Source organism: Lontra canadensis, unplaced genomic scaffold (genome assembly GCF_010015895.1).
Source record: "Lontra canadensis isolate GAN:19392208 unplaced genomic scaffold, GSC_riverotter_1.0 scaffold54, whole genome shotgun sequence".
Classification (NCBI taxonomy): Eukaryota; Metazoa; Chordata; class Mammalia; order Carnivora; family Mustelidae; genus Lontra; species Lontra canadensis.
In genome coordinates this window covers 10,053,630-10,080,949 of record NW_022631048.1, presented here as the reverse complement: position 1 = coordinate 10,080,949, position 27,320 = coordinate 10,053,630, and the positions used below count along the sequence as shown (strand labels likewise).

The 27,320-nt window shown below is 38.1% G+C and overlaps 1 protein-coding gene across 1 annotated transcript in view; it reads left to right on the top strand.

Moving 5' to 3' along the window:
• Nucleotides 1-1,756: 1,756 nt before the first annotated feature.
• The window catches only part of SPATA48 (spermatogenesis associated 48), a 63,156-nt gene continuing 37,592 nt past the window's right edge, over nucleotides 1,757-27,320 (top strand). The window contains exons 1-2 of the mRNA XM_032874930.1: nucleotides 1,757-2,411; nucleotides 13,716-13,813. Coding sequence (XP_032730821.1) covers nucleotides 1,853-2,411; nucleotides 13,716-13,813 — 657 coding nt within the window. The 5' untranslated portion in view covers nucleotides 1,757-1,852. The remainder of the gene's footprint in view (nucleotides 2,412-13,715; nucleotides 13,814-27,320) is intronic.

Below are 27,320 nucleotides of genomic sequence, written 5' to 3'. Positions count from 1 at the left end.
CGCTGTCCCCGTTCTGTGTCTGGCCCTTGGAAGCCAGGTTCTCGTCTGTTTTGACACCATCTTAATCACATACGGTGCGCATCCAGGTCGCGGTGAATTTTGAAAAGAGGGAAGGAGCACAAAAAGGAGGAAGGAAAGAATGAGCAGAAAGGAATAAGGCCTCTTTCTGGACCAGGACCAGGACCAGGACCGGGACAGTCCTTGAGTTCTCTGGCTCTTTTTATGTGTGTGTTAGCTGTTTGGTAGACTGTGTGCAGCACGGTTTATTCCACTGACCAGATCTACATCTTTGGAAATTCTTTCTAGTCTGTGTAAGGTTCTGAATTAAATTGTGCTCAAAGGGCGTCTGGGTGGTGCCGCTGATTAAGCCTCGGATTCTTGGCTTCAGCCCAGGTCATGAGGTCAGCGTCCTGGGTCAGTCCCTGTGGGAGGCGGGGAGAGGGTTCGCTGATGGGGTCTGCTTGAGAGTCTCCCTCTCCCTCTGCCTCGTTTCTGTCTCTCATTTCTCTAAAATAGATAAATAAAATCTTAAAAAAATAAATTTACTGTGTTCGAGCATGTTTTAGTTTGGTTTGGATCTAGCCAGCCTTTTGCTCAAGACCTTGCAGTTCCTTTGAGCACATCGAATAAGCACGTACTTTACTGAATAGTGCCCAATCGCTATGTCTACGTATATACCTGCTAAAGGTACTCTTAATTTCTATGCGCAATACCAAATGGACTTTTGACTATCATTGATTTTTTATTTCTGCCTTCGAGTTTATCAGTCCCTCCTACCTTCATGCACTGTGTAAATTCCCAACATTCAACCCGAGAGTAGGCTCTTACACTGGAGATTGTACTTCACGTGTGCTGTGGATCTGAAGAGGGAAAGCCAAATGCTGGAAATATGCAACTAGGTTTCTCATTCTTGTTTGCATAGGTTTTGTTTTTGGTTTGGTTTGGTTTGGTTTGGTTTTACTCCAGAAGGGTTGGTGTGAGCCCTGTGCCCAAATTCCAATACTTAAAATTCCTGTGGTAGCAGTTTTCATGCAAGTCCAAATTATCTCATTGAAATGAGCTTTTAAATGACCAATACATTTTTTTTTAACATGTGAGCTAATAGCTCATACCTTACTGTAGTTTTCTGAAATGAGTTCAAAAATCCCATTGGTTTTATTCTATACATTGGAAGCCAAAAGGTAATTTAGGGCATTTGAAAAATAAATAGTATTTTGACTATTACTTTTCTTAAAAAACAGGTCACTGAGTTAATGGAGTATAAGACCTGTTCATTCTTTGCACTGCATTTGAGTTTACATTTATTTAGGTAGTGAGTTTTATAATTTATTGTATCTATAAGGTAAATACTTAATTTTTTACTCAGATACATACTTTAAAAATACATTCTCCCTTGATTAACTGCTTTGTACTCTAATGAATATCATTTACTTATAAAATATCAACTTATGGAAACATTTGAAAATAAGCAACAAATGGACAGTGGGAAGATAACTATCATGAAAATATCACTAAGAAGACTATTTTTGTTTTTCCTAAGAATTAAATTATGACATACAGAGTAAATAGTCCAATGTGTTAGAGTTCTAGCTGTTGCCAAGCAACAAGGACTCTCTTTTGTTTTGTTTTTCTGTCCTGATCCCTTAATGTCCTATACTTCTTTTGGTAAAGAAAAGATACTTGCCTTTAAAAAAAAAAAAAAAACTATCAATATTTAGAAAACCAGTTCAGTAACTTTATGTTAAATTAACCAATCCTCAATTATTGCAAATAGTGAGTTTTATGGTTAAATAGAAAGGAGTCATCAGAAGCAGTTAATTTACAGTCATCCAAAAGTCTAAAGAGAAAGGCCATGGATGTGGATTCACAGTACAACCCTGGAAAGATAAGTATCTCTGAAAGGTCCATCCTTTCAGGAAAGAAGGCTGTTGAGAATACAGATTACCCACACTACTATAATCTCTTAAGGAAAATGAACATGCCTTTTGTGAAGGGAGTTGAAGACAGACATAACTATGGCAGAATTGAAAAGAAATGCAACCCTACTTTTCTTAAATTTCACCCTTATCCCCCTTCAGTCTTGCCGGACTACCATTTACACTATCCTTATCCCCCACCATATGGGCGAGATTATCCATTATTTCCACTTCGGGATGATGTGCCCTTGGGTGATTCCTGTTCAGGGTTTTTGAGTCCTGGTGGTGATGCTGACTTAAAGCCCGGCATTGGCAGAACCATACCAAGTCTAGTGGACTTCAGTGATGTGAAACCACAACATCGAGTTCCCAGGCCAGACACAGGATTTCAAACAACACTGAAAAGACAAACCATTTTATTAGAAGAACTAAAACAGGACAGAAGATGGAATTCCAGGGCAATACCAGACATTTCCATCAGAGCAAGACTTGGAGGTAACGTGACATGGGCTTTATAATTTTTAAAAATTCAAACAAGAAAGAAGAGCATGGATATAAGACTGAGTATTCAGCAGAAAATTTCACATAAAATTATGAAGAACTGAATAAGGAACTCTTATTTTTAAGTCATAGATTGCAAGGAGACACTAGCAAGAATGATTAGCCTTTTATAAACCTGTTTGTAAAAAAAGTAGTTTTTTTTAAATGCATTAATTAGGGTAAGTGACCAACACAAAGTGTATATCGGATAATTTATTCTAGACATATGGATGACCTAATTTTTCCACAAGGCCATGTATTTTAGTTTTGATAATTGTGTAGCATGCCTCCATATCTGTCTGTCTCCCTTGAAAAAAACAAATCTTCTGGTGCTTATAAAGTGCTAGGTCACAGGGCAGGTAGTTGAAAGTAGATTTGGGGGTCTGCTAGGAAGCAACCCTTCCATAGCACTGGACACAGAATCAATGATCCCTTACTGATAGCTATACCTCATGGTTTCTCCATGAGAACTCCCAGAGAGTGTCACTGGTCTGGTGCAGAAAGAGTGAGAAACACTTCCAAAGGAAAGCCACATGGAGTATTTTTGTATGGAAGTGTGTCTGGCAAGAAGGGATTGCAAGCAGGTTAACATCTTTGAGTATGTGGAAAGGAAAAGACCAAATGCTGCAGCAAGAGATGCTACGCTTCCTCTAGTGCCAGTCCCTCACCCCCCTCCACTGCTCTTAGACACCTGGCCATAGACGAGAGGCCTAATGAGACAGTATGTGGAGAAACTGTGACACCACAGTTTGCTGGAGCAGTGGGGAATCATGGTCCCTGCCATTTCTCCATGAAGAAGGGCCACAATCACTTGGGACCCGGAAGGGGTAAGAATAAAGGAAAAGAAAATAGGAATGAAGGACCCCTCTTCCCAGCCCCACCCTGCAGATATCCACTTTTGAACAGGCAGAGGAATTTGGAGAGATACAAGTATATGATAAGAGCTATGCTTTTAATTTTGCACTTCAGCTGTGGACTTAGCACATGTGCTTCAGGAAATCCCTCAGTTGGAATTTCCATATAAAGGGTATTAATGAGGTTCGACGACCTATATTTTTTACGTTAATATTTTTTATTATTCTTTTTTATAAACATATCATGTATTTTTATCCTCAGGGGTACAGCTCTGTGAATCGCCAGGTTTACACACTTCACAGCACTCACCATAGCACATACCCTCCCCAATGTCCATAACCCCACCCCCCTCTCCCAACCCCCTTCCCCTAGCAACCCTCAGTTTGTTTTGTGAGATTAAGAGTCACTTATGGTTTATCTCCCTCCCAATCCCATCTTGTTTCATTTATTCTTCTCCTACCCCCTTAACCCCCCCATGCTGCATCTCCACTTCCTCATATCAGGGAGATCATATGATAGTAGTCTTTCTCTGATTGACTTATTTCGCTAAGCATGATACCCTCTAGTTCCATCCACGTCATCGCAAATGGCAAGATTTCATTTCTTTTGATGGCTGCATAGTGTTCCATTGTGTATATATACCACATCATCTTTATCCATTCATCTGTTGATGGACATCTAGGTTCTTTCCATAGTTTGGCTATTGTAGACATTGCTGCTATAAACATTCGGGTGCACGTGACTCTTCAGATCACTGTTTGTGTCTTTAGGGTAAATACCCAGTAGTGCAATTGCTGGGTCATAGGGTAGTTCTATTTTCAACATTTTGAGGAACCTCCATGCTGTTTTCCAGAGTGGTTGCACCAGCTTGCATTCCCACCAACAGTGTAGGAGGGTTCCCCTTTCTCCGCATCCTCGCCAGCATCTGTCATTTCCGGACTTGTTAATTTTAGCCATTCTGACTGGTGTGAGGTGGTATCTCATTGTGGTTTTGATTTGTATTTCCCTGATGCCGAGTGATATGGAGCACTTTTTCATGTGTCTGTTGGCCATCTGGATGTCTTCTTTGCAGAAATGCCTGTTCATGTCTTCTGCCCATTTCTTGATTGGATTATTTGTTCTTTGGGTGTTGAGTTTGCTAAGTTCTTTATAGATTTTGGACACTAGCCCTTTATCTGATATGTCGTTTGCAAATATCTTCTCCCATTCTGTCAGTTGTCTTTTGGTTTTGTTAACTGTTTCCTTTGCTGTGCAAAAGCTTTTGATCTTGATGAAATCCCAATAGTTCATTTTTGCCCTTACTTCCCTTGCCTTTGGCAATGTTCCTAGGAAGATGTTGCTGTGGCTGAGGTCGAAGAAGTTGCTGCCTGTGTTCTCCTCAAGGATTTTGATGGATTCCTTTCTCACATTGAGGTCCTTCATCCATTTTGAGTCTATTTTCATGTGTGATGTAAGGAAATGGTCCAATTTCATTTTTCTACATGTGGCTGTCCAATTTTCCCAACACCATTTATTGAAGAATGGATATTCTTTTTTTCCATTGGATATTCTTTCCTGCTTTGTCGAAGATTAGTTGACCATAGAGTTGAGGGTCTATTTCTGGGCTCTCTATTCTGCTCCATTGATCTATGTGTCTGTTTTTGTGCCGGTACCATGCTGTCTTGATGATGACAGCTTTGTAATAGAGCTTGAAGTCCGGAATTGTGATGCCACCAACTTTGGCTTTCTTTTTCAATATTCCTTTGGCTATTCGAGGTCTTTTCTGGTTCCATATAAATTTTAGAATTATTTGTTCCATTTTTTGGAAAAAAAAAATGGATGGTATTTTTATAGGTATTGCATTAAATGTGTAGATTGCTTTAGGTAGCATAGACATTTTCACAATAATTGTTCTTCCAATCCAGGAGCATGGAGCATTTTCCCATTTTTTTTGTGTCTTCCTCAATTTCTTTCATGAGTACTTTATAGTTTTCTGAATATAGATTCTTAGCCTCTTTGGTTAGGTTTATTCCTAGGTATCTTATAGTTTTGGGTGCAATTGTAAATGGGATTGACTCCTTAATTTCTCTTTCTTCTGTCTTGTTGTTGGTGTAGAGAAATGCGACTGATTTCTGTGCATTGATTTTATATCCTGACACTTTTACTGAGTTCCTGTACAAGTTCTAGCAGTTTTGGAGTGGAGTCTTTGGGGTTTTCCACATATAGTATCATATCATCTGCGAAGAGTGATAGTTTGACTTCTTTGGTGATTTGGATGCCTTTAATTTCCTTTTGTTGTCTGATTGCTGAGTCTAGGACTTCTAGTACTATGTTGAATAGCAGTGGTGATAATGGACATCCCTGCCGTGTTCCTGACCCTAGTGGAAAAGATTTCAGTTTTTCTCCATTGAGAATGATATTTGCAGTGGGTTTTTCATAGATGGCTTTGATAATATTGAGGTATGTGCCCTCTATCCCTACACTTTGAAGAGTTTTGATCAGGAAGGGATGCTGTACTTTGTCAAATGCTTTTTCAGCATCTATTGAGAGTATCATATGGTTCTTTTTTCTTTCTTTTATTAATGTGTTGTATCACATTGATTGATTTGTGGATGTTGAACCAACCCTTGCAGCCCTGGAATAAATCCCACTTGGTCGTGGTGAATAATCCCTTTAATGTATTGTTGAATCCTATTGGCTAGTATTTTGGTGAGAATTTTCACATCTGTGTTAATCAAGGATATTGGTGTATAGTTCTCTTTTTTGATGGGATACTTGTCTGGTTTTGGGATCAAGGTGATGCTGGCCTCATAAAATGAGTTTGGAAATTTTCCTTCCATTTCTATTTTTTGGAACAGTTTCAGGAGAATAGGAATTAGTTCTTTAAATGTTTGGTAGAATTCCCCTGGGAAGCCGTCTGGCCCTGGGCTTTTGTTTGTTTGGAGATTTTTGATGACTGTTTCAATCTCCTTACTGGTTATGGGTCTGTTCAGGCTTTCTATTTCTTCCTGGTTCAGTTGTGGTAGTTTATATGTCTCTAGGAATGCATCTACTTCTTCCAGATTGTCAAATTTGTTTGCGTAGAGTTGCTCATAGTATGTTCTTATAATTGTCTGTATTTCTTTGGTGTTAGTTGTGATCTCTCCTCTTTCATTCATGATTTTATTTATTTGGGTCCTTTCTCTTTTGTTTTTGACAAGTCTGGCAAGGGGTTTATCAATCTTATTAATTCTTTCAAAGAACCAGCTCCTAGTTTCATTGATTTGTTCTATTGTTTTTTTGGTTTCTATTTCATTGATTTCTGCTCTGATCTTTATGATTTCTCTTCTCCTGCTGGGTTTAGGGTTTCTTTCTTGTTCTTTCTCCAGCTCCTTTAGGTGTTCGACGACCTATTTTAACAAATAAGTATTTTCTAGTCTCTTGGAAATGCCATCTAATGAAATACAGTATTACGGAAAGCTCATGTAATTTTGCATTGAACCACTGATGAGTCCAGGTTGGTCTTGCAGACATAGAACATCTTACTGATTCCAACTTTGTGGAAAAGAGCTTGAACTCACTCTTTTGCTAATGTTTCAATGTAAAATAATAGTCAGTGTCCAGAATATGTCTTTAAAGGAACTGAAGTTGTTTTTTTCTAGTAGTCCTATTCTAGACAAGTATACCACTTTGCTTGTAAGCAGTAAACCCTAGCCTAATGTAATTTTAAGAGCAATATTTTAGTTTGTAAGTTTTCCTAAGATTGGACTCTCAAAACATTATTACAGCAAATTAGAAGTTGAAGAAATAATTTATTGAAACTAACATACAACAAAAATAGAGTTAATAGACTTTACATAAACAATTCAGTTGAAGTATAGGACTTGCTACCCAGATCAGTACAACAGAATTCTATAGACCCTCCGGGCTCGAGTCCTGATAGAAGGCTTACTTGCACTATGACACAGGGCTCTTTATGCCTGTGTATCCATATTTGTAAATTCATGTACTAGTAATACTTCATAAAATATTAGTGGAGACTATTTAACATAAGTCACGTAAAGATATCTGACATGAAGGAATTCACCAATAAATGTGAGCTATTAGAAAGTCCAGAATTTTCAATTCCTTGGCAATAAGAGTACTTCTCTTATAAAACTGTGAGGATTAAATAAATAAAAGGTAGAGCTCTTAACAAAATTACTGGAACCTGGTTAAAGCATTCAATTAATAGTAGCTCTTTAATATTAGCTGTTATAGTTTCAAAGAGTAATACTGGTGGCCCATGGATTCAGTTTGATGTAACTTGTCCTAGGTTTTCAGTGATTTTGTATATCTTAGAAATAATTATTAATTATAAATAATACTTTCAATTTTTAGCAAACCTAAATACACACAATTTTGAATACATTTTGATAAGAATGCCTTTGTAAAATTAATTATATCACACACCAGTATGCTTTTCAGTGGGGTTTCATAAATACCAAAAAGAAAGCATAAAAGATTATATTGCCAATTTCTTGTCTTATTCCAACTTTGTCTGGACAACTGGATTCAGTACATTTTTGTTCCTAGTTGGCTTTCTTTCTCAGATACCAATCAAGTACTCTAAACTTACCCTAATTATATTCAAACCTTTCATTGGTCTTTTTGCCTCTTTTTACAGCAGATGACACGTCTTCCTTATCACAGGAAAAATAAAGGTTGTCACATCCCTGATTTCCCTGTGCTCAGGTTCCTAATATAAATATTCATAACTCTTTGTATATCTTCCTGCTTTTTTCTTTTTTAGCCACTGTCTCAGCTCCAGTTTGCTAAAACAAATCACAGACTGGGTGCCTTAAGCAACAAGCATTTATTTAGGGTGGGAAATCCAAGATCAAGCTACCAGCTAACTTGATTCCTGCTGAGGGCCCTTTTTCTGGCTTGCAGAGGGCCTGCTTCTTGCTGTTTCCTTATAGGGCAGAAAGAGTGAGACACACACTCTGGCCTCTCTCCCTCTTTTTATAAGAAGAGTAATCCTATCATGGGAGTCACACCCTCCAGATGGTATTAAACCTAATCCCCTCCCTAATACCCCCAAACTTCAAATGTCATCACTTTGGGGGTTAATGTTTCTTTTTTAAAATTAATTAATTTGTCAGAGAGAGGGGGAGAAAGAAAGAGCATGAACAGGGGGAGCAGCAGGAAGAGGGAGAAGCACATTCCTCGCTGAGCAAGGAGCCTGATCCAGGGCTCGATCTCAGGACCCTGGGATCAGGGCCTGAGCCAAAGGCAGACAATTAACCAACTGAACCACCTGGCCATCCCGTAAAAGTTTCAATATGTGAATTGGGGAAGGGGAGGTCCATAACAATCTACCATTTTTAAGTGTATGGTTCATTGGTATTAAGAGCAATCTTCACCACTGTTCATCTCCTTAGGTACTTTTCCTCTTAAAAAACTGAAACTCTGTACACATTAAATACTAACTTCCTATGTTCTCCCCTCCTCCCAGCCCCTGGCAATCACCATTTTACTTTCTGTCTCGGAGTTTGGCTACTCTAGAAACCTCACGTAATTGAAGTTATAAAGTATGGGTCTTTTTGTGACTGGCTTATTTCACTTAGCATAATGTCTTCATGGGTAACAATGTCCATGTAGCATGTATCAGAATGTCTTTTTAAGGCTGAATAACTTTCTTTTTTATGTATATACTACATTTTGTTTATCCGTCCGTGGACACAGGTTGCTTCACGTTTTGGCTATTGTGAGTAATATTGCTATGAACATAGGGATTCAAATACCTTTTTGAGACCCCACTTTCAGTTCGATGGGGTATATATCCAAAAGTGGAATTGCTCTATTACATGGTAATTCCATGTTTAATGTTTTAAGAAACCACCATACTGTTTTCCATAGTGGCTACTCTGTTTTAAATTTCCATCAGCAATGCACAAATATAACTCCTTGCACTCAAGGAATAAACCTCACTTGGTCATGGTGTCTAATACTTTCAATGTGCTGTTAAATTCTGTTTTTTAGTATTTTGAGGATTTTTGCATCAATATTTATTAGGGATATTGATCTGTAGTTTTCTTGCAGTGTCTTTGTCTGACTTTGGTATCAAGCTAATGTTGGCTTCATAGAATGAATTTTTGATTATTGATTCTCCTTATTAGTTACAGGTCTGTTCATATATTCTGTTTCTTAATGATTCAGTCTTGATAGGTTACATGTTTCTAGGAATTTGTCTATTTCATCTAGGTTATAGAATTTTAGTGCACAGTTGTTCATGGTACATTCTTATCCTTTTCATTTCTGTAAAATTGTTAGTTTGCAAACTCAAGAGTTCTTTGGGTGAAATCCAAAACTGGCCCTCATACAAGGAAGGCAAAGAGAGAACAAAGAAAGAGGCAGGCCACTCCAGATGGGTAAGTGGCAGGGTTAATAAGCAAGAGAACTTATATACAAGGCTTGTCTTGGGCAGCTACAAGACAAGTAGATCTCTACACCTGGCCATTGGAATCCTAAAAGTTTATATAAGACCTTCACAGGGTTCAGTCATCTATACCATCCAGATGGTCTCAACAACACCTTACTCTGGGCTACATTCTTAAAACAGCTCCTGCTGGGGGAATGGTGGGCAGAAGGTCCATCTGAAGTACAGGGGAGTGGATGAGAAGCCCCCCATGCCCGATTCCAGCTCACAGGAAGTAACGTCCTCTTGATGGCCTCCTCCAACAAAAATCATTTGTACTGTCCCCTTTATAATTTGCGATTTTAGTTTATTTAAGTCCTCTGTTTTTTTTCTGAGTCATCTGAGTCTAGCTAAATGTCTGTCATTTTTTTTTATATTTAAAAAAAAAAACACAACTCTTGATTTCATTGATTCTACTGGTTTTTATTTTTTCCCCTTCTCTATATTGTGTATCTCTACACTGCTCTTTATTTCCTTCTTGCTAGTTTTGGGTTCAGTTTCTTTCTTTTTTTTTATAGTTTTTTAAGTTATAAATTCAGGTTGTTAATTTGAGATCTTTTTTTCATTAAGTATTTATACCTACAAACTTCTCTCTTAGCTCTACTTTTGTTGAATCTCATAATTTTGTTGTATTGTGTTTTTGTTTTCCTTTATCTCAAGATAATTCCTAATTTTCCATGGGATTTCTTTGGTTATTTAGGGGTATGGTATTTAATTTTCACACATTGACTTGTAGTTTCATTCCATTTTATCAATTTCTACTTTGATTCCATTGTGATCAGAAAATACACTTTTCATGACTTCAGTCTTTTAAAATTTATGAAGACCTGTTTTGTGGCCTACAATATAATCTGTTCTATAGAATGTTCCATGTGCATTTGAGAAAAATATTGTTTCTGCTTGGGTATTCTGTTGGATGAAGTGTTCTGTATATGTATTCTCTGTCAAAGTATTGTTTGACTCCTCTATTCCTTACTGATCTTTGTCAAGTTGTTCAATCCGTCACTGAAAGTGGAGTATTGAAGTCTCCAACTATTACTGTAGAGTTACTTGTCCCTTAAATTTGGTCAGTATTTGCATCATATATTTTGAAGGTCTATGTTTGGTGCAAATAGATAAAGTAGAAAACAGAAAAGCAGAAAAAAAAATCAACTAAACCTGAAAGTGGTTCTTTTAAAATAACAAAATTTACCTAACTTGAACTATATTGAGAAAGAAACCTCAGAGAAGACCACTGAAAACAGTATTTTAGATGTTGAAAACATGTATTTCTAACCTTTAGAGGAGAGAAAACACATGAATAAGAAAATAAACATAGAATAGTCCTTCAACCTTTCTTTTAAGGTTTTGTTTCTTCAAAACTACATTACGGAAACGTTTTATAATAAGAATAATAGGGCCTATGGAAAAATACTGTTCATGGCAACTGTTCCACACTCACTCAGTTTCATGAGATACACACAAAACCAACTCACGATGAAAGTGTCACAGTCTCAAACATGTTAGATCTCTACTACATGAAGAAATGGCACAGTACTTTCCTTGACAAGGGACTTGACATTTGTTTGGTGGCATGAGAGTGGTGAAGTGAGATTGTGGATTACCAGGAAGAGGGTGTGATCACTGGTCCCAAAGGTGGCCCTCAGTGGTTCACTCCTTCCCGTGTGCTCCTGCCACCCCTCCTGCCATGAGATGAGGTCTGTTTCCTTCCCACACTGATTCTGGTCTCTACCCTATATTAGCAACCATGCTGCAAGTGGAGACTTTTTTTTTTTTTTTCCACATTGGGATAGGGCCCCATTTGGGATAGGATTCAGTCACTATTTTGCGAAAAATTCAACATAGGCCCATAAGAAAAAAAAAAAAAATAACAACAACAACAACAAACAATTGACTGGTCAGGAAGCCCAGCTGAGAGCCCTGGTAATAGTCAATACCCACTCACCAGCCAGTGAGTGAGATAATTTTGGACATCTTGAGCGATCCCAACCTACGCCACGTGACATAGGAAACCCTGACTAGCTTCAGAGTCCTGGCAGACAATGAATGGTTGTTTTAACATACTAGGCTTTGGGGGGGCTTTGTTTCACTCAGTAGATACTGAAACGAGGTAATGGAAATGGCATCATCATACTCAAGCGTGAATGTCCTCACCCTGGAGTGCTTAGCTGTAATCTGTTGTCCTGTTCCCTATCTCCTACTCAGGTTTAAATATCAAGTTCTAAGTTCTGTTTTTTTCTCTATTCCCCTCTTTTTCAAAGCTGTTGCTGCTGTTGGCAGGGTAGTCTGCTGGAGGGTATCCTTCAGCCGGCTGGGTCACAGAATTATCTTTATTCTCAAAATTGAAATAATCATGGGATTCAGCACTGCCTTTCTCACTTTGCCTTGATCTCTTGACTCTGCTTCTATATTTTCTCTTGCTGCTGGTAACAAAGACTTAGCAGCCCAACACAAAACCCATTTACTAGCTCCCAGTTTTGCGAGAAAACTGGGCACACTCAACCAGTTTTCTTTTTTCTTTCTGGGTTTGTTTGTGTTTTTTTTTTTTCAATTAATTTAATTTTATTTTTTAAGTGTTCCAAGGTTCATTGTTTATGCACCACACTCAGTGCTCCATGCAATACGGGTCCTCCATTATACCCACCACGAGGATCACCCAACCCCCAACCCCTCCCTTCCAAAACCCTCAGTTTGTTTCTCAGAGTCCACAGTCTCTCATGGTTCGTCTCCCTCTCCGATTTCCCCAACTCCCTTCTCCTTTCCATCTCCTCATGTCCTCTGTGTTATTCTTTACACTCCACAAATAAGTGAAACCATATGATAATTGACTCTCTCTGCTTGACTTATTTCACTCAGCATAATCTCTTTCATCCATTTTGATATAAAAGTTGGATATTCATCCTTTATGATGGAGGCATAATATGCCATTGTATACATGAACCATATCTTCTTTATCCATTCGTCCGTTGAAGGGCATCTTGACTCTTTCCACAATTTGGCTATTATGGACATTACTGCTATGAACATTGGGGTGCAGATGGCCCTTCTTTTCACTACATCTGTATCTTTGGGGTAAATACCCAGTAGTGGAATTGCAGGGTCAGAGGGTAGCTCTATTTTTAATCTCAGCTGGTTTTCTATTCAGGATCTAACCGCCCAAACCTGCAGTGTCTGGGGGAAGTCCACTTGAAGCTCATTTAGAACCCGGTTCCTTGCATTAGAGGTGTCTGTTTCCTTGCCTCAGACAGCCAGGGACTCTCTGCTCCTGGAGGCTACCCATGCTCCTCCTCACATGGTCTCCTCCGTCTTCCACAGTGGTATGTCGAGACCTTCTCAAACTCCGACCATTCTGACTTCCGCTTTATCAAAGTTAAAGCAAATATTATCTTCAGGAAGCTGTTCTTAACTCCCCACAGTCTGGCTGGGCTAGTATTCTTCCTCTGCACTCCCCCAGCAGTTGGAGCACAAGGATTAGAGTTGCTACACGACACGAAATTATCTACTAATGGGACTATCTTTTCCATTTGTTCATGAGCACCACAAAACTGGGAACCCCTCTTCCCTCTCTGTGTGTGTATCTACTTCCATTTACAGCACAGTAAATACTTGTTATAATCTGTGTGCCGATTTGCTAGTGTCTTAAGACTTCTGTCATTAGATACATTTTCTGCCTAGTAACCGACTCCTTCGCGTTGTGTCCATCCCCAATACACCCCCATGCTCATCTGAAGATTTGCAGTACTCAGCAGACCTCTTCAAGTAATGAGTAGTAACAACTGCACTGCTACAATTCCCTAACATGTACGTTCCAGAGCGATTCGGTTCTCACTGCTAATAAAAGTTGTTATGTAATCCATGGACATGTCAGATAACATGATATAGTTTAGCTTTCATGTAGGAAGTATTGCTGGTGGAAGAGGAAGAAGAAGAAAAAAAAAACCCTTTATCACGTTTTTAACCCAACACACATAAATTTTTGTTTTCAGGTTGGACAAGCCCGCTGAAGGTCACTCCTCTACCACCTCATCATGAAGTATGCTCAGTCAATCACACGTATGCCTTTGATGAAGAATCAACGCGTACGGTGAGATTTTCTGACCCAATATTTGTAATTAGTTTCCTTGTGCCTCCGATATTCAAAGCCCTGCAAAAATTAGCTGCCGTTCATAAAGTACTTCTTCTGTGCCAGGCACCATGCAGCCCCTCACAGTGATTGCGTGGTGTGTCTTATCTTGTGCCTTCCTACAACCAGACTACAGGGAGGAGGGTGTGACAAATGCCAGTAGTGTCCAACCCAGGTGCCCTTTACTGGCAAGGGCATCCTCTTCTGGTAGCAGCGAGTGGTGGCCACTAAATGGCAGACGCCCAGCAGCCCGGAGGACAGCACCCTGCCACATGGTCCCCTGAGACTTTGGCCCATGGCCGACTGACTTCCCTGAGGAAACATGTAAATCTAAGCTGAGTCCTGCTGAGACCATGTTGTCCCTAGCTTCTTGTCCTGGTTCTACTCTGCTTGTCACCTAGAGTGCTCCTAGAGTACATGACTTGAGCAAAAATCATGTTTCTGTCCCTGCCTCTGGAAAAGGTGGTGCTGTTATCCCCACTTTATTTGAGAAAGCTAATGCCCAGGGACGTTAACTAATTGACTTTAAACCCCACAGTAAGTATGAAACCAAAATGTACACATAGGTATCTTTCTGAACTTAAGGATTGTGTTAATGACCCTTTTTGTATGTGGATTGTACAGTCTCTAAAGCCATGATAGTTAAATGAGTTGAAGACCTCGAGGGATATATAGATATCTCAAGGTTTTTCTTTAAACAAAAAAATGGCTTTATTGGGATATATTTCATACACCACAAAAATCATCTGTTTAGAGTGTCCAGTGTTGTTTTTTTTTATAAAATACAAAATTAAGTAATGTCACCATAATCTAATTCTAGAACATTTCATCACCCCAAAAAGAAACCCCATACCCATTAGCAATAAAGTTATGAATACTTTAAGGAGTCAGTTTCCATTTCTTAAGTCCCTTCCAAAAATTGATCTGCCTGTGAATTAATCTGTGGTTGGAGTCTTAGATTTATTTCTAATTTTCCCACATCTTCCTTCATGATTTCCCATTCTAATTTTCCCAGAGGGGACTGGAGAATACCTCCCACAACCAGCAGTCATACCATACAGTACATGAATATGGAAAAAAAATCATTCAAAATACATGTCATCAATGCCTCCTTTATCAAGATGCCATCCACCCATGCCAGGGCTTCCTGATTTTCCTTGTCTATACATTTTTCTTTATAAGAAAATCTTGGCCTTAGAAATAGGGGTAATTTGGCCTATTTTGAGCTATTCCACACTCAGATAAAATGCAGAATTTTGTGGCCAGGGTAAAGAAAATGTGTACTTAGTAGTTTCACTTATTCTATCTCCAGACTTTTCAAAGAATCCATTGCTCTTGCAGGCAAGTCCTTTGAGAACAAATCAAAGTAAACATTATAAGAAATTGAAGGCACTGGTGCCTTTTGTTTTTCATGTTAGCTGCAAATTCATGGCAAGTCTCCATGCTTTATCTAGTGATTTATTTTAGAGTTGGAATATTGAAGTACGTGCTTGTCATGCAAATGCTTACTCACAGACTTATTTAAATTTAAAATAAGTTTAGACTTTTTGTTACCAAAAATAAATCTGGATATTTTACTTCTTGTAGTGGAAATTTAACCAGGTAAATGGGACAATGCTTGCAATGGAAAACAACTAGATTAATATTTCTTTTTTCTTAAAATTTCAAAAAGCTAATAATGGAGAGAGACGTTACTAGGTCAACAAAAAGAAGGAAACTCTAAAAATTAAGCCTCGCACCCAAGGCCACTTTGGTCATACAGGAATTTACCATTCTAGAAGGGAAAACTACAACTTTGAGTTGGATGTCGTGGTCTCATAGGTGTAAAAGATCAAATGTTGGAATTGATCTCTGAAAACAATCCACTGCTTTGGGATGAATGCCTGAAGGTTTGCGGCTTAGAAGAAAGGCTAGATCAATAGTAAAAAGCCCTTGAGCAGATTAAAGCCTGGCTTGATCCAAGTAAATGAGAACACTTCGTGTCTTGAACTAGCATTAAGGGAATCTTAGGATGCTGTCCTTTCCAGGATGCAGGCAGACACAGACAAAACTTCTTTGCAGAAAGATAATGTCTTATTAAGCCTTAAATTATTCCCATCAATAACTTTCAAAATATAATGTCCAGTATACAACCAACGGTAGCTAAACATGTAAAGAGAAAGAACACCGTGACTCAGAATCAGCAGGAAAGAGAGAAAACAAAAAGGGACCCAAGTTGATTCTAGACATTGAAAATATGCAAGGAGAGAAAAGATGAGTTCAGGGTTTCTGTAAAGAAATTAAATATTACAAAATGAGGAATTAAGAAATTGGTGGGGGGGAAGTAGTTCCAGAACAGAAAAGTATAACAAGCAAAGACCTGGTAAGTGCACAGTGCAACAGATCTGACACAGAGAACTGGGGGATTGGTAGAGAAATGAGGAAATACCATTTAGGATCAAACACAAATACACAAGAAATGGAATAAGAAACATCAAGGATACAGTGAAAAAAGAACATGTATTTACTCAAAATCCCAGATGTATAGAAGAGTAGGACGGAAGCAACACGCACAGAGGCAATTACCATATCTACCACGTGCCCATTTCTGGGGTTTCCTGGAGGGTACCCTCACATTCCCTGCTCTACATTGGGAGCTAAGGCCCCACACAAGCACCACATACCACAGCAAGGACTGACACTGTTCATCCCAGCACCAAGGAAAGTGGCAGCACAATTTTCAAGAGAGAGCCAAAGCATGGAAGACACATGAATGGACAGAAATAGGAAACTCCTGAAATTTTTTACATTGTTCATGGTAATTGCATGGTTTGCAATCTGGACTCGGCCATCATCTTTTATCAGCTCTTGCAAAATGTGAAGAAATTCTAGGAAGTTGAGGCATTTATGATGTTGACCATGATGAAGGATCTTAATGTGAATGATGCTAAGGTTTTAGGACATAAAGGAAGATGTCCTCAATGTCTTGTCACCGAACCTAAGAAGTATCTAGCATCAGTAGGTTCCCATTGAACCAGATTCCAAGATCACTAAAGCTGAAGTCAAATAGCAAATTTGGCCCCTCCTTTATGAAATAGCACACACTAAACATGTAGAGAACAGAAATAGAGAAAAGACACAGCCGCAAGAGAAAAGCTATTGTAAAGATTGACTTTGAGAAAACAGTGTAAATGATACATTGCTGAAAACAAACGTTTCATAAAGAAACTGAAGATACATAACATACAGAAGTGGCAGCCTATAAAGACTAATCAGGAAGTGGAAATGATGGTGTACTGAAGAAAAATCCAGATGCCAATGAAAGATGATACTATGATACCTATGATCTACCAAAATGATGATGACCAGTGATATGAACCACCAGAAAAGGAAGAGGCATTCATTTCAGATGTTGCTAGAGAAGACTTAGACATGGGTGCAGAAGAATTAATGGTCTCCCTGTTGAAGAACAGTAAGAACACACGATTTCAGAATCTTTGTCCCTACAAGAAGAAGACCGATCTTACCCACACATTATCCAGCAACCATATCAATGCATTATCGACAGGACACAGGTGATTGTGACAGATCTTGTGAATCACTGAGAAGGGCACAATACAAGATATTTTTTTTAAAGATTTTATTTATTTATTTGTCAGACAGAGATCACAAGTAGGCAGAGAGGCAGGCAGAGAGAGGGGGGAAGCAGGCTCCCTGCTGAACAGAGAGCCTGTTGATTCAGGGCTCAATCCCAGGCCCCAGAGATCATGACCTGAGCTGAAGGCAGAGTCTTTTCCTGCTGAGCCCCCCAGGCGCCCCAATAAAATATATTTTAAATGAATTATTGTCAATTCTGATTTAGTATACTTTCTACAAGTGAAAAATTGATGGGATTTTGCTTTTCTACATCCCTTCTTTTTGACAGTAGATCCATTGGTTTTAGTTGCTTCTTGGTTCTGTCTCTAACATAGCTCTTATTATGACTTACATTCACATGTGATTTTCAGAGAAGATACGGAAATTACACTGATGATGTAGCAGCAGCTGATTTGGCAAAGATTCAATACTTATTAGGATATAGCATTCATAACGTTAGGTGGATTGTTGTCACCTTTACGCTAAACATAGATTTCTTTTTTTAATCTGAAAAGACACTGAAATATCTGTTCATGACTCTTACTGATAGGAGTCATTATAAACTGTGTGACAATTAACAAGAAAACAGGACATTGGCAGATTTAGTATAGACAAAACTAAATATAGTAGAATAACACAGCACAATTAGCAAGTTGACCTAATAGATAAATACACCTTTTTGCAAGGACCATTAATAAAAATGACCACATACTGTACCATAAAACAACCAGAAATTTTTCAAATATATATTTTTTTAATTTTTGCCTTACGTATTTGTTTATTCTTTTAATTTCAGTGTGACTCACATAGTGTTATATTAGCTTCAGATGTATAATAGATTCATCAATTTTGTACATTTCTCAAATATCTTAAATCATACAAAGTATGTTCTTTGACCACAAGACAATTATGACAGATCAGAACACCCTAGAAAATTATGTATTTGGAAATGTAAAAATATGTTTATGAATGAATCATGGGCCAAAGAAAAATCATGAAAGAAACTAGAAAATATCTTGAACTGAACTATAATAGTAATATTGTAGCAAAACCTGTGAGAATGAGTTATAATAATTCCTAGAGGAAATATGTAATATGAAATGAGTATGTTATAACAGAAGGAAACCTAAAAATTTAAAAACTGAGCAAGCTAGAAAAACATGGTATAATCAATTTTTTTAATCTGGAGGAAGAAAATAATAAAGGTAAAATAATAAGGAAATGGAAAACAAATGATTTTAAAAATCACCAGAGTCAGAAGTTAGTTTATTGAAAAAAATTGATGAATTTCTGCCAATGCTGTTCAAAAGAACAAACAAATGTAGCAGTTAAGGAGCCAAATGTAATGGCAGCTCCATAAAACTGTGCTCCCCCACATGGCCTCAAAAGCAGAATAGGACAAACGATAGCATACAAAAACTTTCAACATATTTAGAAGAGAAATACTAAACTTCAAATTACTGCAAGTTAAAAGAAGAGAAAGAAAACAAAAAACCCTAACAAGTCATACTTTGAGCCCTTAATTAATTAATTAATTGGTAAATGAGGACAATCTTGAAAAAAAAAAAAAGGCATGGTAGAGAGAAGCCACCCTGGGATTCATCTAGCGACCACTGACAGAAGATAAAGCAGACTGTGAGTCTGCAGAGAAGGAATTGAAAAGCACACATGATTTGAAGTGGCAGTTTTTCAGCGGCACTGATCATGTTAGAGAAGTTTGAAAGAAAGAGTCGGGGATGCCTGGGTGGCTCTGTCGGTTAAGCGTCTGCCTTTGGCTCAAGTCGTGATCCCAGAATCCTAGGGTGGAGTCCCTTATCAGGCAGGCTCCCTGCTCAGTAGGGAGCCTGCTTCTGCGTCTGCCTGCTGCTCCCCCTGCTTGTGCCCTCTCTCGCTCTCTGACAAAGAAAAGAAAGAGTCACTGTTTGGAGATGGGTGATAAAAAGAAAAAAGAATGAGGGAAAGAGGAAAAACTAATATTCTAAAAGACAAAAAGAATGAGTTGAGCGGAAGTTGCACAACCCTTCTGGTAACAATTACCTGCCACAGGAAAACAACTTATTAGAGAAAGTGCTGCACTTTGCTACACTGACAGAAGGGGGCAGCATTGAACTAAAAATAGCGCAAACCACACCAAATCCCTCAAATGAATGGAAGAGAACTGGATAAATCTGTTCCAAGAAATGGTAACAAAACAGAAAACAAGAATCAAAATATGTTAATGAAAATAAGAATCAAAAGAAGAGCCAAATACTTTAATAAGAATACAAAACACCAGATCAACTATAAAACAGAAGAAAACTGTACTATAATATTCCAAGCTGAATTACATGTTTCAAACAATCATTTGAGGATGTGAAAAGCTGCCTTCACACAGAAATTTAAGAAAATAAATCCAAATAAAATTGACAGTGAAAAAAGTGAAAGAAATGGAAATTTCGTTCAGAAATTAAGAATTACACTGTGCCCAAGGGAAAAGAGATTCAAATAAAAATTTAAGGAGGAACAGGGGTACCTGGATGCCTCAGTCAATTAAGCGTCTGACTTCCGTTTCAGCTCGGGTCATGAACTTGGGGTTGTGAGATCGAGCCCCGCATCTGGCTCTGCACTCTGTTCCCCCAGCCCCCCGCTTGCACACTTGCTCACCTTCTCTCTCTCTCTAATACAAATAAATCTTTAAAAATTTTAAAGAAGGGGCATTGAGGAAAGGCAAGAAAACACCCAGCAGAAGAAAAGGAGATGGAGAATCAGTTAAAAATACCTGAGTGAAACTGGTTGAGATGAAGAAAGGCAAAAAAGAAACAATGTATATGTATGTGGAATCCCCCAAGGGAAAAAAAGAAAAGCAATGGGCAGGCTGGAATTAGTCGGTTTGACCAGGGTTTGTGAGCCTTGCACCACTGACATTTTCAGCTGGATTCAGCTGGATCAATTCTTTGCCATGGGAGACCATTGTGTGCAATGTAAGGTCACAGGCAACATTCTGGATGCTGGTGACACCCTTCCTGGTGGATGAAAGTCCCTCTCCGAAGCTAGACAACAGACAGCAATGTAAAGCAAAAGAAAGTACAAAATGAAATTTAAAAAAAAATAGACATTAAGGAAGCAAAAGACACGGAGTACCAGCTGTTCCACCCACTTTTCTGCCTTGAACATATAGAAAATTGGACAAAATAAGAGAAATGATGGTTTCCAGACACTGGACAAAATGTAGTGAAGGACTAGAATGTCTAAAGGAGGGAAAATAACCATGAGAACCCTACATTTCACCCACTTACTGCCTGGAGGCAGTTTCTGAGCCAGTCGTGGAAGCAAAGGCCATGCCTCCTTGAGTTGGGAAGAGAGGGATTGGAGTTCGGAGCGCCCAAGGCACCTGGAGTTTGCAGACTGGGGTTCCAGAAAGGAGGGAGTTGCGGAGCCAGTGCTCCGGAGAGCTGGAGAAGAGAGTGTGTGCGTCTGTGAGCACTGATCTGTACAATGACAAACGGAAACTGCTGAAGTGGAAGAAGATGTTCTCTAGAGGATTGCACAAGCATGACTGTCCTCCGAGGCTTTAATGGGGCAGGGCATGGTCCAGGTCCCCACTTGTAGAACACAGGATGTCAGGCAGACTGTTTAGAAGGATATCATTATCGTAATCAGGCTTAATCAACCCTACTCTAATGGTTCCTATGGGCTTGTTTGAATAGGTGAAAAGAAGCCCCTCAAACACCCCCTGATTTTAATTACTTAACTTTGTGCTGGAACAAAATCTAACACTATTTAAGAGTAAAACAAGTTTTAGCAAGTAATAACCTAAGATCCAAAATAGGTATTCCAAGAAAAGTGACTTTTATGCCAAGAAGTAGGAAAATACCACCCAGAGTCAGGAGGAACAACAAATCATTATTACCGGACCTGGAAGTGGTAGATACAAAGAAACAAGCAGACAAGGATGTGCAAACAGCTATTACAAATACGTTCCATATGTTCAGATGGTAGAGGAAACCACAACCATGGAGAGGGGGAAAATGTGTGATGTAAACAAGACTCAAGAGGACGTTGAGACATGAAAGACACAGTAACTAAAATGGCACGTAAATGGGTATAGTTTTAAGAGCAGACCAGATACTGTAGGATAAAAGACGAGTGAAATTGAAAACATAACAAGAACCATCCAAAATGAAATAAATAGAAAACAAATAAATAAAATATCAGTTAGCTCTAGGATGATATTGAGCTGTTTAATATACCTGTAATTGGAGTCCCAGAAAAAAAGAAAGTGGGAAAAATGGGCAAACCATGGCCAGTGTTGTTCCTAAATGATTATAAATCTACAGATGTAGGAAAATCAACAAGTGCCCAGCTGTATAAAGATAAAGGAAACTATGCACATAAATTATGGAAAACAATGATAAAAAGAACATCTTAAAACAGCTAGAGGAAAAAATACATTATATACAGAGGAACACATATAAGAATGACACTAGGCTTTTGTCAGAATCTGTGTGTACTGGAAGAATATGGAGACACGTATTTTAAATATCAGAAAACATTAATTAAGAGTACATTAACTAGTGGGGCACCTGGGTGGCTCAGGCAGTTAAGCATCCTACTCTTCTTGGTTTTGAATCAGATCATGATCTCAGGTCATGAAATGGACCCCACACTGTGCCCCATGCTTAGCAGGAGCCTGCCCGAGATTCTCTCGCTCCCTCTCCCTTTCCCTCCGCCCCTCTCCTACTTGTGCTCTCTCTCTAAAATAAATAAATGAATCTTAAAAAAAAAAAAAAGCATCACTAATAAATGTCCAAAAGAAAGGCAGAGTAGACATTTTCAGGAAAATAAAGCTGAGGGACATACTGCCAACAGACCTGAAGGAGGTTCTTCAGACAAAAAAATGTGGTATACGTGGAAATTTGAGTTTATACAATGGGATGAAGTTGAGGTCAAGAGAAATGGTAAATATGTGGGTAAATAGAAAACACTGTTCTTCATTTTGAAATTTTTAAAAATATCATTGAATGTTTAAGCCAACAATAGTAGCAATGTATTTTGGGGGCACAGCACATGCAAGAGCTGAATTGTGCAACAATAGCACAAGGGAGGTCAGGATGAAAATAGACATATGCTATTATAATTTTTTACACTATTCATGAAGTGGTATAATATTATACTTTAAACCCGAGAATTAAAGATATATGTCTTACAGTGACAGTAATAACAGAAGCCAATCAATCAATCAATCAATCAATCATAGGAAATAAGCTAATGGGGGAGACAAAATGAAATTTAAAAAAGAAAAAAAAAACCCTCAAATAATACAAAAGAAAGTAACACAAAAAGAAAAAGAACAGAAGAAATAAACAATAAATAAACCTATATTTAAACCAAGTTATGTCAGATGTTATGTTGAATACAATTTAATATAAGGAAATTGAAAGTCAGCAATTTTTATGTTAGAGAAAAAAATTCCATACCCAACTATATGCTGACTGCAAGAAAATAATGTTAAATAGAAAAAGAAGTGTAAGATGGGAAGCCCTAAGTTGTTTTGTAGTTTCAGTGCAATCCAAATCAATATCTTAGCTGTATTTATGTGGAATTTGACAAGTTCTTTATAAAATAGCTACAGAGAAGCAAAGAATCAGAAATAACCAAGAGTATTATTAACAAAAGGGAAAAAAAAAATCAATGGTCATTTAGACCAAAACTCTCAGCAAATGAGACTTAGAAGGGAACGTCCTCAATCTGATATAGGGCATCTGTGAAAAACCTGAGGCTAAAGGAAATAATGAAAAAGACTGAATGTCTTTCCCTTAATATCAGGAAAAAGACAAACGTGCCTGCTATTACCACTGTCATTTTCCATTTAGTGGAGAGGACAGCTATTGCAGAAAGGCAAGAAAAAGAAATAGAAATCATAAATATTGGAAAGGAAGAAGTAATTCCAACTCATGTAGAGATGACATGATATTTAGGGCTTTGTTTTTTTTAAAGATGTATTTACTTGAAAGAGAGAAAGAGAGAGCATGAGCAGGAGGGGCGAGGGGGAGGGAGAGAAGATCCCAAGCAGACTCCGTGGTCAGCATGGAGCCTGATGCGGGGCTTGATCTCATGACGACCCGAGCCTAAATCAAGAGTCAGATGCTTAATCGACTGTGCCACCTAGGTGCCCCTGACATGATCATATTTGTAAAAAGTCCTCAGAAATCTTCAAACCAAGTGTTAGACATAATCGAATTTATCAGAGGCAAAGGCTTATTGTTATTGTATAAAAATCAATTGTAATGTTACATATCAGAAGCAAACAACTGGAAAATGAAAGGTTAAAACATTCCATTGACAATAGTACCAAAAACCACACAAGATTTGATTTAAAACCATGAATTTTTTTTAACTGAAAACTTTGGTACATTACTGAGTGAAATAAATTAACAAAGACCTAAATAAAAGAAAAATAAACTAGGTTCCTGGGTCGGAAGACTTGTTGCTGGGTTATTACTTCTCCAACCAGCCTGGAGATTCAGGGAAAACCCTATCTAAAATTAAAACAACTGAAAATTCCAAGTGCGACAAGGGTACAGAGCAGTGGGATTCTAACACCCTCTTGCCGGGGATGCGAAATGGTACAACGAGTTTGGAAACTCTTGAACACTGTTTGGACGGTGGACCTACACCTGTGCCGGCTGTAGACGGCCACTCCACGGCTAGATATTTACCCGAGACAAATTTAAATACATGTCCATGCGAAAACTTGGACATAAACATGTTGAAAGCAGCTTTATTCGTGACAGTCTAAAAATGGAAACCAACTAAATGTTTATGTGCATGTGAAAGAGTGAACCGATGGCAGCCGATCCGTACAATGGAATAGTGGTCAGCAGTTAGACTGACCGCAGCGACGATCCCTGCGACAAGACGAACAAACTTCCCAAATTATTATACTGCACGAACACAGTCGGAAACAAAACATGACGTGCCATGGATTCTATGTAGATGAAATTCTGAAAACGCAAACCAATAAAACGGACAAAAAATGGATCACCTGTTGCCCTGGTCTGGGAGGAGAGGAAGACGTGGATGGCAAAGGGGCATGAGGAAACTTTCAGCAAAAGGTCAATGCTCTGACTCTGTTACGGTCGTTTCTTGGTTGTACGCGACTGTACAACCTCCTCGGACTGTATGTGTTAGTGGATGACACTCATTGCAAGTACGCTACAACTCCGTACAATGTGTTTTCTGTTAAAGAGTGGTATTATAAACAACTTTATGCCAGTGAGGTTGACAATGTAGGTAAAATGAACAAATGGTGTAAAAACATAACTTTCCAAAACTGACACAAGGAGAAAACCTCAGTGGACCTATGTCTGTGAAAATACTTTTGCGGATTATCATAACACTTTTTACAGAGAAAACACTAGGTGGAGGTAGTTTTACTAAGGAATAAGATCAAATGTTTAAGGGAGAAATCATATCATCATATCCAAATAATCCATTGAGGAAAATAGAGCTCTGTCACCAAAGTGTAAACTATATTACAACAAAAATTTACAGTCTAATATTTCTACAAACAAACAAAACAATCCTTAGAAAATTTTACTAAGTTAAATTTGGCAATGTATTAAATAGATAATACATCATGATGAAATAGAGATCATCTCAGGATTGCAAAATTGGCTTACCATTCAGAAATCAATGCCTGTGATTTATTGTATTAACATTAATATATATGTACATATATATATATATATATATATATATATATATGGCCATTCAGTCTTTTTCATTATTTCCTTTAGCCTCAGGTTTTTCACAGGTGTAGGTCCACCGTCCAAATATATATATATATATAAATCATCTCAGTCAATGATTGAAGGCCAAAATACAAAAGAAATAATTTTTTCCAGTGTCTAGAAATTGGAAAATAAGATTATAAAAATACCACTATAATAACATTTTTAAAAAGATTTTATTTATTTATTTGACAGACAGAGATCACAGGCAGAGAGGCAGGCGAGAGAGGGGGAAGAGAGGCTCCCTGTTGAGCAGATAGCTGGATGCAGTGCTCGATCCCAGCTGGGATCATGACCTGAGCTGAAGGCAGAGGCTTTAACCCACTGAGCCACCCAGGAGCCCCTATAATAACATTTTTAAAAACTATAATGTTAGGGAAAAATTTAATAAAAGATGTTCAAAGATATGCACTGAAAACTATCTCAAAATGCTGAGACAAATAAAAGATCTAAATAAATTCATTCATAACGTTATTCTCATGGAGTGAAAAACTCAGTATTTTTTAAGATATCAATATTCAAATTAAGCTCCAAATAGTTGCAGTGCTTTCCCTACCATAATTCTGTGCCTTTTTAATACAAAGTTGCTTTTGTCTCTGAAATTTACATTAATTTACATCTTGAAAAAAGTAATGTGATAGGGAAGTGATTCTACCTGATTTGAAGACCCACAGCAATGCCGCACTAAGACAGTGTTGTTTTGGTGTAATAACAGAGAAATCAACTGAACAGAATTGAGAGTCCAGAAATAGACAGTTTTTACACAAAAGTAACAAGACGGTTCACTGGTTTACATGCAGTGTTTTCAACAAACAGTCTCTGAACAGCTGGACATGCATGTGGGAGGGAGCCCTGTATCCCTTTCTCATACCGTCACAGAAATTACTTTGTGCTGGCCATTGGCCTAAGTGGAAAAGCTAGCACAAAGAAGGTTCTACAACAAAATGCAAGATAAAATATCTGCAGTTGGTGGGCAGAGTTTCTTACAGAGGACGTCAAAATCATTATGTCTAGAAAAAAAAATTCATTCTGTCAACACTAAAGTCCTTTGTTCTTTGGACCACTGTTAAGGTAAAAGTATGAGCCACAGACAGGAAGAAAGTGCCTGCAGCATCTGTCAAGATCTGTGGGGTAAGAACTCCCGCGACTTGATAGCAAAAATATTTTTTAAATGCCTCAAGACTGAAATAAATGTTTCACGAAAGAAGACATATAAATGTCCAATAGGCACATGAAAAGGTGTTCATTTTTAGTTGTGAAGGAAGTACAAATGATAACCAAAATGGAATACTTCTGAGTACCCACCAGAAAGACTAAAATTACGATATTTGGAAACCATCAAGGAGCTTAGTATGATGTAAAAAGAGAGGCAAATAATTTTTTTTTAATATGTGTATAATTTGAAATGTTTTTTTCAAAGAAAAGAAAAAGATGCTTGACAACACCGTACGTTGGTGAGGACAGAAAGCAAATGGATTTCTCAAACCTTTGGCATACCTTATAAAGGGACATGCCTACACCATGACCCGGTAATTCCATCTTTAAGTATTTACCCGATAAAATCAAAGTGTGTGTCCACAAAGAGACTTGTATAGGAACACTTGTAGCAGCTCAATTGATATGTATACAAAAAATCCATAGAAAATAAAATGGATTAACAGATCATAGAATGGAAAGTATTCAATAAAAAGGTGTAAACCAGAACGTGAGAGAATCTCACCAATATTAAAAGCTGATATTAAGGGGCACCTGAGTAGCTCAGTCAGTTAAGCATCCGACTCTTGGTTTCAGCTCAGGTCATGATCTCAGGGTCATGAGATCAAGCCCGGCAATAGGATTTGCACTGAGTGGGCCGTCCACTGGAGATTTTCTCTGTCCTTTTCCCTCTGTCTCTCCCCTCCCAATAAATAAAATAAATCTTTTTTTTAAAAAGGCAATACTAATAAGCCAAAAAAAAAAAAGCCAGTTTTGAAAAAATACATAATTCCGATTCCAATCACATGAAGCCAGGAGCAGGCAAAGCTAAGTGTTAGTAATAGAACATGGAGTCATGGCTGCCAACGGGGAGTGAAGATCAACTG